This window comes from Lucilia sericata, unplaced genomic scaffold, assembly GCF_015586225.1.
Source record: "Lucilia sericata isolate MDLA Ls3-8-SP2 unplaced genomic scaffold, ASM1558622v1 Contig001185F_arrow, whole genome shotgun sequence".
NCBI lineage: Eukaryota > Metazoa > Arthropoda > Insecta > Diptera > Calliphoridae > Lucilia > Lucilia sericata.
In genome coordinates this window covers 105,590-119,691 of record NW_023995152.1, presented here as the reverse complement: position 1 = coordinate 119,691, position 14,102 = coordinate 105,590, and the positions used below count along the sequence as shown (strand labels likewise).

The following is a 14,102-nucleotide window of genomic DNA, read 5'->3' as shown; positions in this document are numbered from 1 at the left end:
AAATATTTTATGGGTATCACTATTTGGTAATGAGTTATGTGCCTTTAAGTGTTTTTCTGAAAGGGACCTTGTATGAGAGCTATGATCAATTATGGACCAATAGGAAAACAATTTCACAGTATTATTTCTCTTTATATGAGCAATACTTGTGCCAAACTTTATATGGATATCTGTATTTAGTAATGAGTTATGCACGTTTAAATGATTTGCGGGAGGGGACCTTATATGGGAGATACGACCAATTATGGACCGATCCGAAAAAACTGTCATAGTAATATTTCTGTATATAAGAGCAAAACTTGTACCAAATTTTATGTGGATATCTTCATTTACTAATGAGTTATGTGGTTTTAAGTGATTTTCGGGAGGGGATTTTGTATTAGAGCCATGACCAATTATGAACCGATCCGAAAAAACTTCCATAGAAATATTTTGGAATATGTGAGCAATACCTGCACCAAATTTTATATGGATATCTTAATTAATGACATATGCGCGTTTAAGTGATTTTCGGGAGGGGACCTTGTATGGAAGCTTTGACCAATTATGGACCGATCGGAAAAGAATTTCACAGCAATATTTCTGTATGCGAGAGGAATATTTGTTCCAAATTTTATATGGATATCTTAATTTAGTAATGAATTATGTGCGTTATATAGAGCTATGTCCAGTTATGGACCGATCCAGAAATTTTTTCTCTTAATAAATTCTATTAACATAAGATTGTACTTTGTGAAGATATCGGCATTCTGACGGGAGTTATTAACAAAAACCCCATTTTCCGGGAATATGTACTTTTGTATGGGAGGTATATGAAATTGTGGATCGATTCCGGCAATTTTCAGCAAGAATCAAGGTCTTGTGTAGAAACGAATGTATGGTGATTTTCATGGAATTATCTTGCACAGTTTTCGAGAAAATTACATCAAAATGTGTAAAAATGCTTATTTTTTTTCGAGGTTGTTTTAAATTTTAATTCATAACTTTTACCGATTGTGAACCGATTTTGCTCATTTTCAATACCACACAACTTAGGAAAATGGAAAATGTTTTGGGTGAATTTAGTTAAATTCTATTGCTTCGTTTTATCGTGAGCGTGTTTTACACAGACAGACGGACATAGCTAAATCAACTCAGAATTTGATAAGGACCCATATATATACTTTGTTGGGTCTCAGATGAATATTTCTTGGTGTTACACACGGAATGACAAAGTTATATATACCCTCTATCACCACTGATGGTGGTGGTTATAAAAATATCGACCTGTAATTTGATTACAAAATTTACTTGGACGGACGGACGGATATAGCTTAATCGACTCAGAAAATTATTCTAAACAGGTTAGTATACTTTAAAGAGGGTATAGGATTATTATAGTGCGTTACAAACATCAGCACAAACCCAATATACCCTCCCCACTAAATGGCGTAGGGTATAAACAAAACACCATAAGTTGAAAATATACCGCAGTATAAAAAGCCACAACCTAAGCTGACTAATGAATATAGTTTCATTGTTTCGACATAAAGGAATCACGTCAGTTGTTGTGTTTTGTTAGAACGGACTTTTTTAACATCACTTTTAGTTATAAAACAGCGGCTGCATTTGTTTGTAAAAACCAATACAGTTAAAGTTGAATACAATTATTATTAGACCAAAAGGCAACAGGATTTTCATGCAGAAAAGCAAAAATATCCAGCCAAAAGAAGAATAAGTTTAAATAGTGGCACAGTGTTTTGCATAAAGTGTAATTTTTGGTTGTTTTAATTGAAAATAGTGAAGATTTCATTATAGTGAATAAATATTAACAATATAACAAAATTATTATATTCATCAGTGTCAACAGAAAATTTCAGAAATATTCACTTTTTCTGAAATTTTTGTGATTTGAAAGACTGGCTGTTTTAGAACTCTTAAATACCATGAAATACCATTTATTAACAATGATCTGCAAAAAATATATTTATTTTCTCCCCTTTGAATTTTAGTGCAAGATTATAACTGCTTTAGTGCTTCTGAATCGAGATGTGGTTTTAAAATATTTCTAGCACTTCAAATTTTTACGCGATATCCATTTTAAATAATATGAACTTGAGCCGTGAGGATTTTATTCAAATATTAATGTCATTGTCGTTTCTTCACATGTACATTTAATTTTTCTAATCAACCTTAAGGTAAAATTATAGTCCGGTAGTTCACAGTATCAGCCTCCCGTGTGCAAATCAATTACATTTTTTAAATCAATGTTCTTTTGGGATGTTGACAATGGCAAAGAAAGTAAATGACATATTGCGTTCGTCCAAACTTTAAAGGTTTTGCTCTAAATCCTATATAACCAGTCAGGATACGCTCCATAAAACTTACCTCAGTTGTACTACCACTGAAGGTACTTTTCTGCGTTCCGTTATTACATGTGATTGATGGTAATTTGCTTGTTAATGCTTTAAAACACGCTCTTGCCGAAATGCACGGTTTTGCATTCTGAGGTTAACTTACTAATTTATAACTGGCGAACTAACGAACTAACGAACTAACGAACTAAAGAACGAAACTAACTAACTAACTAAGAACGAACTCGAACGAACGAACGAAAACGAAACGAAACGAACGAAACGAACGAACGAACGAAACGAAACGAACGAGAACGAACAACGAACGAACGAACGAACGAACGAACGAAACGAAAGAAACGAAACGAAACGAACGAACGAACGAACGAAAGAACGAACGAACGAACGAACGAACGAACGAACGAACGAACGAACGAACGAACGAACAAGAACGAACAACGAACGAACGAACGAAACGAACGAACGAACTAACGAACGAACGAACGAACGAAGGAACGAACGAACGAACGAAAAAACGAACGAACGAACGAACGAACGAACGAACGAACGAACGAACGAACGAACGAACGAACGAACGAACGAACGACGAACGAACGAAGAACGAAAAGCGAACGAACGAACGAATCGAACGAACGAACGAACGAACGAACGACACGAACGAACGAACGAACGAACGAACGAAACGAACGAACGAACAACGAACGAACGAAAGAACGAACGAACGAACGAACGAACGAACGAACGAACGAACGAACGAACGAACGAACGAACGAACGAACGAACGAACGAACGAACGAACGAACGAACGAACGAAAGAACGAACGAACGAACGAAGAACGCAACGAACGAACGAACGAACGAACGAACGAACGAAGAACGAACGAACGAACGAACGAACGAACGAACGAACGAACGAACGAACGAAGAACGAACGAACTACGAACGAACGAACGAACGAACGAACGAACAACGAACGAACGAACGAACGAACGAACGAACGAACGAACGAACGAACTAACGAACGAAACGAAACGAACTAACGAACGAACGTAACGAACTAAGAACGAACGAAACGAACGAACGTAACGAACGAAACGAACGAACGAACTAACGAACGAACGAACGAACTAACTAACTAACTAAATAACTAACTAACTAACTAACTAACTAACTAACGAACTAACTAACTAACTAACTAACTAACTAACTAACTAAAGAACCATTGTAGGACTTAACCCTGTACTTAGAATAATGTGCAAATATTTTAATTCTAATAATTTCAAAATACTGTGTCAAAACTGAGTTGTCTTGTCTGTGTATTTAAATTTATAATATCAAAACCAACAACTAATACAATACATGCACGCAAGGGTATTCTAACGATTAACCGTGATAAGTCAATCTTTAATTTTTCATAACGAATAAACCGAATAATTTCTATCAGTTAACCGACTAATGAAAACTTACTATTTAACCGTAAAATTGATGTATATTTCATACAAGATTCAATAGTTTTATAAATTTTCTTCCTTCATCAATTTGATGATTTTTATATTAATTCTTCAGAATCGTTTTAAATCGTTTTTAAAATTATTTTTCTGATTAACTTACTTAACCTACTAGTTCTAGTTCATACAAAGCGACTTCAGAAAGATACATAAAGGCTTCACACAATAAAATTAATAAAAACATTTTATTTTTCTTTTCTTCGATTAACCGAATAATTTTGAATTATCCGATTATTAACCGGTTAACACATGAAACCTCAAATAATTATTTGTCCAATAAACCGAATAATATACAAACGCGAATAATTGAATAGCCTAATGCACACACAGTTACAAATATTCGCACACAAACCTATAGACAACAGTAACAATAACAACAACGAGTAAACAAAAATAATATAAAACGTGTATACTACTCGTGTACTTGTAGAATTAAACAACACAACACCAACAGAAAAACAAAACATTTATTTATAATGTTTGATTTTCTTCTGCCATCTGTACCAATATCAAAAAGTTTTATGCGCATACCACGTATATCCGGTATTATATGTGGCATTTGGCCCCAACGTAAACATTCCTGCATAAAATTACTATTCTTTAGCTTCAATGTCTTTGTTGTGGCACTGGGTGCGATTGGTGAAAATCTATATGGTTTTATGTATTTAAATGATTTAGTTAATGCACTGGAGGCCTTTTGTCCTGGCGTTACCAAGGCCATATGCCTATTAAAGATGTTGGTCTTCTTTGTTTTTAATCATCGCTGGTATCTGATACTTGAACGTATACGCATAATGTTAATGGCAGGTTAGTAAGAGAATCCTAAAACACACACATGAATAGAGATAAGGAATATATGTAATCAGAGATAAACTGGTGTAGTTACCTGTATGTATGTATATAAGTATATTTTCGTATGAATTTCACAAGTATCGCCAGTACTAGAGACTTGTTTAGCTGGTATTGTATGGTTGGTTAATTACATTTTAATTACACTTTACTCGTATAATTTCAAATTCCTCTTGCATTCTACAGATAATTAGTTATTTCGTAATAATGATTTTGTTATCAACCTTATATTCTTGTTCATGCTTTTGCTGGTGATCTTGTACGGTAATCCCAACGTCTTTGGTTGGTCTTCCGCTGTTTTGCTGTCGGCTGCTATTTAGAACAACATTGCAAGGAGAAGATGCAAATTGTAGAGAAGTTGGCCTCAATAGCCAGCATCTTTAGTTTCATTTTACTAACAAGTGGAAGTTTTACAAACATGTCTTTTAACCTGAGGCCTTTGTTGGCAAATATGATAAGACATTTTCAAGGACAGGATATTGTTAACGTTTTGCCATTTAATATTGTGTAAGTAATAGAACAATAAATTTAATGTAAATTATTTAAATTTAAAATTTTAAAGAAAATCTATAGCATTTTAACATCTATATAATTTTTCTTTAGCACCCAGTGCGTATGATAAATATTTATTGTCTTGTACATGATTCATCAACACTTATACGCACTGTTGTTTAATTTTAAACTTATTCCCTGTTTTAATTTAAGTGACTAGCGCGACTCGTTAATGCCGTTAGCCAAATTGAATTTTAATGTAGTGGTTAAAATGCTTTCAGTATATTTTAGGCAAATTATGTTGCAATAAGAATAAATTATTGTGCAGTATATTTTGAATATATTTTGAAACTAGTTTATAGAAAACATTAAATTTTCTGGTATTTAAGCAACAAGGCCCCAAGGCAGAGTATATTTTTGTATAACATGTCATAGGTAGAGGATAAGACCACAAATAAATTTTTTTTTATGCAGAAACGCTAATAATATTGAGTGCCATTAAATATGTGTTTTTTTTTGCAATTTGTTTATGGAATAATTGCATTATTTATTTGTAATTAAGAAACTGTCTATATTTTTTTATTATAAATACATTCTAATTTGAGCAGAACGTTCAATTCAAAGTATATCCTGTATTAGAATATGATCTTTAATGTGGAATTGTATCATTTGTCAGCCAGGTTCCTCCTATTTTTAAATAATGATTCATCTTTAAAAACAAATCGCATTAATTAACCTTTTATGGAGGTAGGATCAATTATGGACGAACGCCATCCATACCTTATAGGGTAATTTTTGGGTACATAAACATTGTTGGAAATTTCAGCATAATTGCTTGCTGCCTTAGGGTTCTCACCGTTTTACTTCGCGGATCAAATCAATAACACAAATAAAAGTAGACCCGTATTTTAATAAAATATTTGGTATACTGAAAACATCTGAAAGTATTCCGCTTACAAATTCTGAATCTATTAAGTATGTCTATCCGTCCATTTCATCTGGCTTTACATATAAAGAACGGTACAGGTAGAATTTTCAGTATCAGTAAAGCCAAATCCCTAATAGGTTAGTTATGGTAGATAACCATATCCTTATGATCAGGCCTCATTTGCCTCACTTTCAGGAAATATGTTAAATGTCCACAGTTCATTTATAAACACTCGTATCGTAATCAAATTTGGCATAAATAAACTCTATGTAAACAAAAATCTCTCCACCAAATTTAGTGTTGACCAGTCTATAATTGACCCTAGACCTCTTTGAGAAAAATAGTTTTTACAAATAACTGACTTGCACCCGACTAAACTTACTTCTTTTTAAAGAGTTCGAAATCTGAGATTATTTGTATTCATTTTTTTCTCTACGAATAACTTATGTTGAAAAGTTACCCCCTTATACTTTATAAAAGCCTAAATATTTACAACCATTGTTTGTCATTTCGTTTGTAAAATATCGAAATATTGGTCATAGGCCCAAAAAGTATATATTATATATTCTGGCTCCTTACTAAATTCTATGACGACGGACATATCTAGGTCCGTCCGTCTGTCTTTCTGTCTGTCTGTCTGTCTGTCTGTCTGTATGTCTGTTGAAAACATGATAGACTCCGAATGGCATGAGCTAGAGTGTCGAAATTTTCCACAAATATTTTCTACAGATAAGGTTTGTTTGGTGTTGAAAATGGGCAATATCGGTCCACGTTTTCGTGGCAATGAAATTCTACACACATACGAGGAAAAATTACCCTACCAAATTTTATGTGGATCGGTCCATAATAGACCCTACCCCCATTCAGAAAATGACTATAATGCTCATTATTGGCTTAAAAATACGAATACAATTCGACACACATAATCTACATGCGAAGCAAAATTACTCAACCAAATTTTATGTGGATCGTTCAATAATTGACCTTACCCCCCATATCAGGTCCCCTTCAGAAAATGACTTTAACGCATATTAGTGACCTAATAATACGAGTGCAGCGATAAAATTCAAAACAAACAAGTTTTGTATAAGCCAAAATCTCCCTATCAAAGTTTACAAGGATCGGGCCATATCTGACCCTATCTCCCATTAAAGTCCCCATTTGAAAATGACTTTAACTCTTATCAATGGCTTAAAAATACGAGTACAGCGATGAAATCCAACATAAACAAGTTTTGTACGATCCAAGATCTTTCTATCAAATTTTACGAAGATCGGACTAAAATTGACACAACAAACAAAAAAAAAAGTTACAAAGATTATTTATAAGTAAGCTTTACTTACATGGCAATGATTTGATGGTGGGTGTATAAGATTCGGCATAGCCGAATATAACACTTTTGCTTGTTCTTGTTTAAATTATTTGCTTACCTTAAAAAATACAATATTTTACTAAACATTTTCAATCTCTCTAATTAACTAGTTTCTAATGCAGGTTGTCAGTATATAAAAGTACCTATGTATGTGTATACATACATATGTAAGCATTTAGACTATGTTGGCTTTACTAATTAGTTAAAAAGCATGTTAATACTTTGTGTACAATAGTTATATAAATATAAAATTAATTAATTAAAAACATTTCAAATTAAACAACGTAATACAGCAAATAATAAAAATTATGAAAAAAAATTGCAAAATTAACTAATTTTAAATGTACATTCAAAAAAAAAAAAAAAAAAAAAAAAAAACTTGAACTTAAAATTTTATTTTTATACACACCCATTACTATTACTTCATTCTCTACAGCATACCGGAAATGTTTGTCAATTATCCATATTACCCGGTGACATATTTCATTCTAACCTTATCCGGTGCGATGACAGTTTTTACCTTTAGTTTTGTGGATGGATTTTTTGTTTGTGCCTGTATGTATATGTGTGGTATATTTCGAATGATTCAATATGACATACGCACAATATTTACTGAATTGAAAGGAGGTAAGTAAGAAACAAATTTAGAATAGAAATGTTAAAATGACTATATTATAACTGAAATAATGACAGAATACAAAAAGTATGATGAATTTATGATTTTTCTGCTTACTTTATGATTTCTGATAAAATTCTTATGCATACAAAAATTATGGTATTTTTTAGATTTTTTCTCAATTTCTTTTTGTTTCTCCTTCAAACTCAATTATGTTCAAAGAATACAAACATGTTGTAACGTATTGCCAATTGACTTCCTTATTCAGGAGTAAAACGAAAAAAAAAGAGATGAGCCAACAATAAAAGTTGCTACAAGTTTTTCTACTTAATTCTTGTTTCATTCTTGTTGATGCTTATAACACCATCATAAATTTCTTGGTTTTATAAAGGAGAACAAATTATGAAGAACTCGTGGAATGGAAAACGACGAATAGTAGAGACGCTATCAAAAATTTTTAAAAAGTAAATTAAGAGGAAGTCAAAATCAACCCTTAAGAGTACAAAATCAGACTGATGAAACTTTTTATACCCTACACCACTTTAGTGGGGAGGGTATAAAAACGATTCTATACCAATCGGCTTAGAATCGTTTTCTGAGTCGATTAAGCTATGTCCGTCTGTCCGTCTGGCTGGATGGCTGGCTGTCTATGTAAACCTTGTGCGCAAGGTACAGGTCGCAATTTTCAAAGCACTATTGAAAATGGTTAAAATCGGTCCATTATTTCACCTAGCCCCCATACAACAGAACCCCCCGAAAAGGGCTTCTGAGCTCATAATTATGTTAAATATACCTGTATATTGATAAAAACCGGTACAACTAAGTTTTATATAATTTCATAGAGATCGGGCTTCATTTGACCCTAGATCCCATACAAAGTCCCCTTCAGAAAATTACTTGAATGTCCAAAATTAACTTATAAACACAAATTTCGCGATAAAATTCAGCACAATAAAATATTATGTTAATATAAATATATTCACAAAATTTTATCGGGTTTGGTCCATATTTGCCCCTAGCTCCCATATAAAGCCTCTTTCAGAAAATTAGTTTTTCATCCATAAATTGCTTAAATGTATCGGAACAAGGTAATAGAAGATAAATGCTTTATTATGAAAAATAAATCACATTTAATATTCATAACTGGTGTAGGGTATCATATGGTCGGTCACGCCCGACTATATTTTCTTATTTGTTTTAAATTAACGAACGTTTATAATGTTAATGTCTAGAAACTGTATTTTAATCCTTCTGATCTGCATCCGATTTCATGTAAATATATAGGGTAGAATTACAATAGTAAGAGTTGATAATTTTATTTCAATACAATGAGAGTAGCAAAGTATACTGGGTGTAGCTAGTACACTAATAAATTGATCTATTTGATTCAAAATCTCAAATATATTTCACAAACTACCAACCTTTTATACCAGTAAATACTTCCCTCCACCCCCCAAACTTTAATTCTATAACTAGAACTTTATATAACTGTCTGTTACACACATAACGAACAACACACATGCAATATTTGCTGACTGTACAGAAATTCAATCATCATCAAAAAATCTTGTAACATTAATATTTTAGCAAAATATGATTAATTCTAACAACGATTACATGGTAATGACTATAATAATGACTCTCAGTGGGGCATTATACTTTCGTCATATTTTTAATTAAAAGTATGAGTAGATTAACACGTGTAACTACTATACATAAATATTCACTAAGAAAGTTGTGATGTTATCTAAGTTTGACGTTTATAGTTTCAACAGAAATAAGAAAAAAAAAAAAATAATCAATAGAAGAATATCATATTTAATTAAGTAACTTGAACTTGACCTTTAATTAATATAGGATTCAGCAATAAATTATTAAGTGTATAAATAGAATTGAAGAAAATTCGTAATGACCAACAACTTGATAATAACAATATGATAATAATATGCTTAACCTACTTGATTCCTAGTGTGTGCGATAATAATTTATTAAAATTATTTTCCACAAGTAAAGATGAATTCCGAACATAAATAAATGTATTTGCAAGGGGAAAGTTCCAATTTTCCGGTTTTTGAATTTTTCCTGATATCGTCGGCTTTATATATAAAGAATGTTTGTTTGGACTTTATAGAGTGCTAAAGGGCTGGGCCGATTTTCCTCAAATTGAGTTCTCAAATTTGTTCTGGACAAATTTGACATGCATATGAGTATTTGGGGACAAAATGGGCAGACTAGTTTAAGTAGGCGTGGCACATCCCATATAAGGAAAAAATCTATATCTGAGCAAATATTGGAGCTAGTTCCAATTTTCCGGTTTTTGAATTTTTTCAGATATCGTCGGCTTTATATATAAAGAATGTTTGTTTGTTTGGACTTTATAGAGTGCTAAAAGGCTGGGCCGATTTTCCTCAAATTGAGTTCTCAAATTTGTTCTGGACAAATTTGACATGCATATGAGTATTTGGAGACAAAATGGGCAGACTAGTTTAAGTAGGCGTGGCACCTCCCATATAAGGAAAAAATGTATGTATATCTGAGCAACTATTGGTGATAGAATTTGGCGGACTAGCAATCGGGAGCGTGGTATCTCTCATGAGAATTAAATCGAAAAATATTAATATCTTAGAAAACTCTTAGACTAACATATGCAAAAATTCGTCTATCTGGGAAACTATTAGAAGTAGATTATTTAAATTTTGCATGGATAACACTGAGATCTATATGAAAGTTTGGAAAAATGGGGGTGTGGCACCTCCCATATAAATCAAACAGAAAAGTCATCCATATTAACGTTAGACAAAATAAAGATTTATCAATGTATTAGTCTTAGGACTATAATAATGTCTAAAACTATTTTAAGAGCTTGTCTATGAAATAGATTATGGACTACTCTAAGAATGAGTCTGTATGTGTAGTCTGCGGATTAGTCTACGGAATAGTCAATGGATCTATGATAGAGGGTATGGATTATCTATTATTCTAGTCTATGAAGACTAGTCTATGAAGTGGTCTGTGGATTAGTCTAAAGACTACTTAAAGTTCTAGTCCAAAGACTATTCTCGTATAAAAAACTAATATAAGAATTAGTCTGAGAACTTTTCTAGTTCTAGTCCAAAGACTCTTCTCGTGTAAGAACTAATATAAGAACTAGTCTAAGAACTTGGCTAAAGACTAGTCTAAGGTCTAGTCTAAGGACTAGCCTATAGACTAGTCTATTTTCGGGAGTATGGATTAGTCCATCCAACAGTCTATGGTTTTGTCTATCTACTATTGTATGAACTACTCTTTTTGTATAGTATGGACTAGTCTATGAAGCAGCCTATGGATCATGGTTCATTCATGGGAATGGTCTAAGGACTAGCCTATAGAATATGTTCGAGAGTATGGATTAGTTCATTCACTAAACTATGATTAAGCCTATGGTTTTATCTATGGATCAGAGTGTCGAATAGTCTAAAGACCAGCCTATAGACTAGTCCATGTTCGAGAGTATGGATTATTCCATCCCCTAGTCTATGAAACAGCCTATTATTTTGTCTTTCTACTATTATATGAACTAGCCTGTTCGTAGACTATGGACTAGTCTATAGTCTAAAATATGGACAAGTCTATGGATCAGTCTATCTAAAAGTCTAAGGTGTATTCTAAGAACTAAATTAAGTACTAGTATAAGAAGTAGGTTAAAGAATAGTCTAAGGCCTGTTTTAAGTACTAGTCTAGAAACTAGTATAACGTTTTCTGTAAGGACTAGCTTATGGACTAGTCTTTATACTATACAATGGCATAGAGTAAGAACTAGACCATCCACAAGTATATGAACCAGCATATGAATCATTCTGGACAAGTTTTATTACTATTCTGAGGACTAGGTTATGGATTAGCCTAAAAAGTTTATGGCCTAGTCCATGTACTACGGATTATAATAAAGGCTGGTTATTGATTTGTCTATTGGACTAGTTTATGCTAGACTACCCTATTGTATTTTAGAAAATAGTATCCCGATTGTGATAATTTGTAAACAATAAACTCAAATTTTTACTCCATTTTCGTTTTCTGTTTTTTTAACTCTTAAGGTGAAACTTCAAGTTTGGCACAAAATCGACGTTTTCGTTTGCAATTGACTGCAGTAGTTAAACGTCATAACGCGATCATCGATTTATGTTCGGATTTTGCAGCAAACTTTACTCTTATCATTTTGATGCATTTTCTGTCGGCAGCATTAGTTTTATGTTCGAGTATTTTGGATTTAATGTTGGTAAGTAAGGCAAGATAGTATACGTACATAAGTAAATGTATAAGTGAGACAAAAGTAGTTTAATCCACAAGATTTTTATTATACCCACCATCAAAAAAGATGGGGGTATATTGATTTTGTCATTCCGTTTGTAACACATCGAAATATTGGTCATAGACAAATAAAAGTATATATATATATATATATTCTGGGTCGTTATTAAATTCTAAGACGATCTAGCCATGTCCGTCCGTCTGTCCGTCCGTCCGTCCGTCTGTCCGTCCGTCCGTCCGTCCGTCCGTCCTTCCGTCCGTCCTTCCGTCCTTCCGTCCGTCCTTCCGTCCGTCAGTCCGTCTGTCTGTTGAAATCACGATAGGGACCACACGAGAGGAGCTACACAGTTGAAATTTGCACAAATATTCTCCATTGTTAAGGTTTGTTTGGTATTGAAAATGGGCTATATCGGCCCACTTTTTCGGATAGCCCCCATATAAGTGGACCTCCAAAAAACAGCTTTAACGGGCATAACTGCTTTAGAAGTACAAGTATAGCGAAAAAAATCGACATAAATAAGTTTCATATGAGCCAAAATCTGTCTACCAAATTTTTTGAGGATCGGCCCATAAATGACCCTACCCCCATATTAGGTCCCCTTCTGAAAATTACTTTAACACTTATTACTGGTTCCAAAATGCAAGTATAGCGACGAAATTCGGTATAAGTATGTTTCTTACGAACCAAAATCTCTCTACCATTTTTTTTTAGGATCGGCCCATAATTGACCCTACCCCCCATATAAGGTCCCCTTTAGAAAATGACTTTAACACTCATTACTGGCCTAAAAATTCGAGTATAGCGATGAAATTCAGTATAAGAAGGTTTCTTATGAACCAAAACCTTTTAAACAATTTGTTTAGGATCGGCCCATAAATGACCCTACCCCCCATATAAGGTCCCCTTCTGAAAATGACTTTAACGCTCATTACTGGCTAAAAAATACGAATATAGCAACAATTATGTTCCTCGCGAGCCAAAACCTTCTTAATAACTTTTATGTGGATAGGTCCATAATTGACCCTACTCCCCCTATTGGGTCCACTTCAGGAAATAGCTTAAACACTCATTACTGTCTTAAAAATACGAGTAAAGCGATGAAATGCTACACACGTAAGTTTCTTACGAGCCAAAACCCCCGTACCAATTTTTTTGGATCGGCCCATAAATGACCCTTCCACCATATAAGGTCCCCCTCTGCAAATAACTACAATGCTCATTACTGGCTTAAAAATATGAATGTGACGAAAATTGACGCACATAAGTTTAATGCGTGCCAAAATCTCTTCACCAAATTTAGGGAGGATCGGTCCATAATTTACCTTACCGCCCATATAAGGTCCCCTTCAGAAAATTACTTAGACGATCATTACTGGCTTAAAAATATGAGTTATGAAATACGGTTATGAAACTCGCTCCGAATTTCATGCGGAATGTGTCTGTAATTCACAAAAGGTTTCCTTCAAGAAAGGGTTTTGGTTAATAAAATACGAGTGTTCCTTATTTAAAATACGAGTATAGCGCTGAAATTTTGCATAAATAAGTTCTATACATAATCTATGTACAAAATTTTATGAGTATCGGTTCATAATTGACGCTCACGGATTAAGGATTGAAAAAAAAAATATTTGTTTTTTAAAAATTAATATTTTGTTAGTTCAAAAAAGCTCGGTCCATAATTGACTTAAGCCATAT

At 33.2% G+C, this 14,102-nt stretch overlaps 1 protein-coding gene across 1 annotated transcript in view; it reads left to right on the top strand.

Annotated features, from left to right (window-relative positions):
* Positions 1–4,338: 4,338 nt before the first annotated feature.
* Positions 4,339–14,102, top strand: part of LOC119610419 (odorant receptor 22c) — a 29,864-nt gene continuing 20,100 nt past the window's right edge. Inside the window, exons 1-4 of the mRNA XM_037965603.1 lie at positions 4,339–4,669; positions 5,032–5,218; positions 7,940–8,130; positions 12,193–12,374. Of these exons, the coding sequence (XP_037821531.1) occupies positions 4,339–4,669; positions 5,032–5,218; positions 7,940–8,130; positions 12,193–12,374 (891 nt within the window). The remainder of the gene's footprint in view (positions 4,670–5,031; positions 5,219–7,939; positions 8,131–12,192; positions 12,375–14,102) is intronic.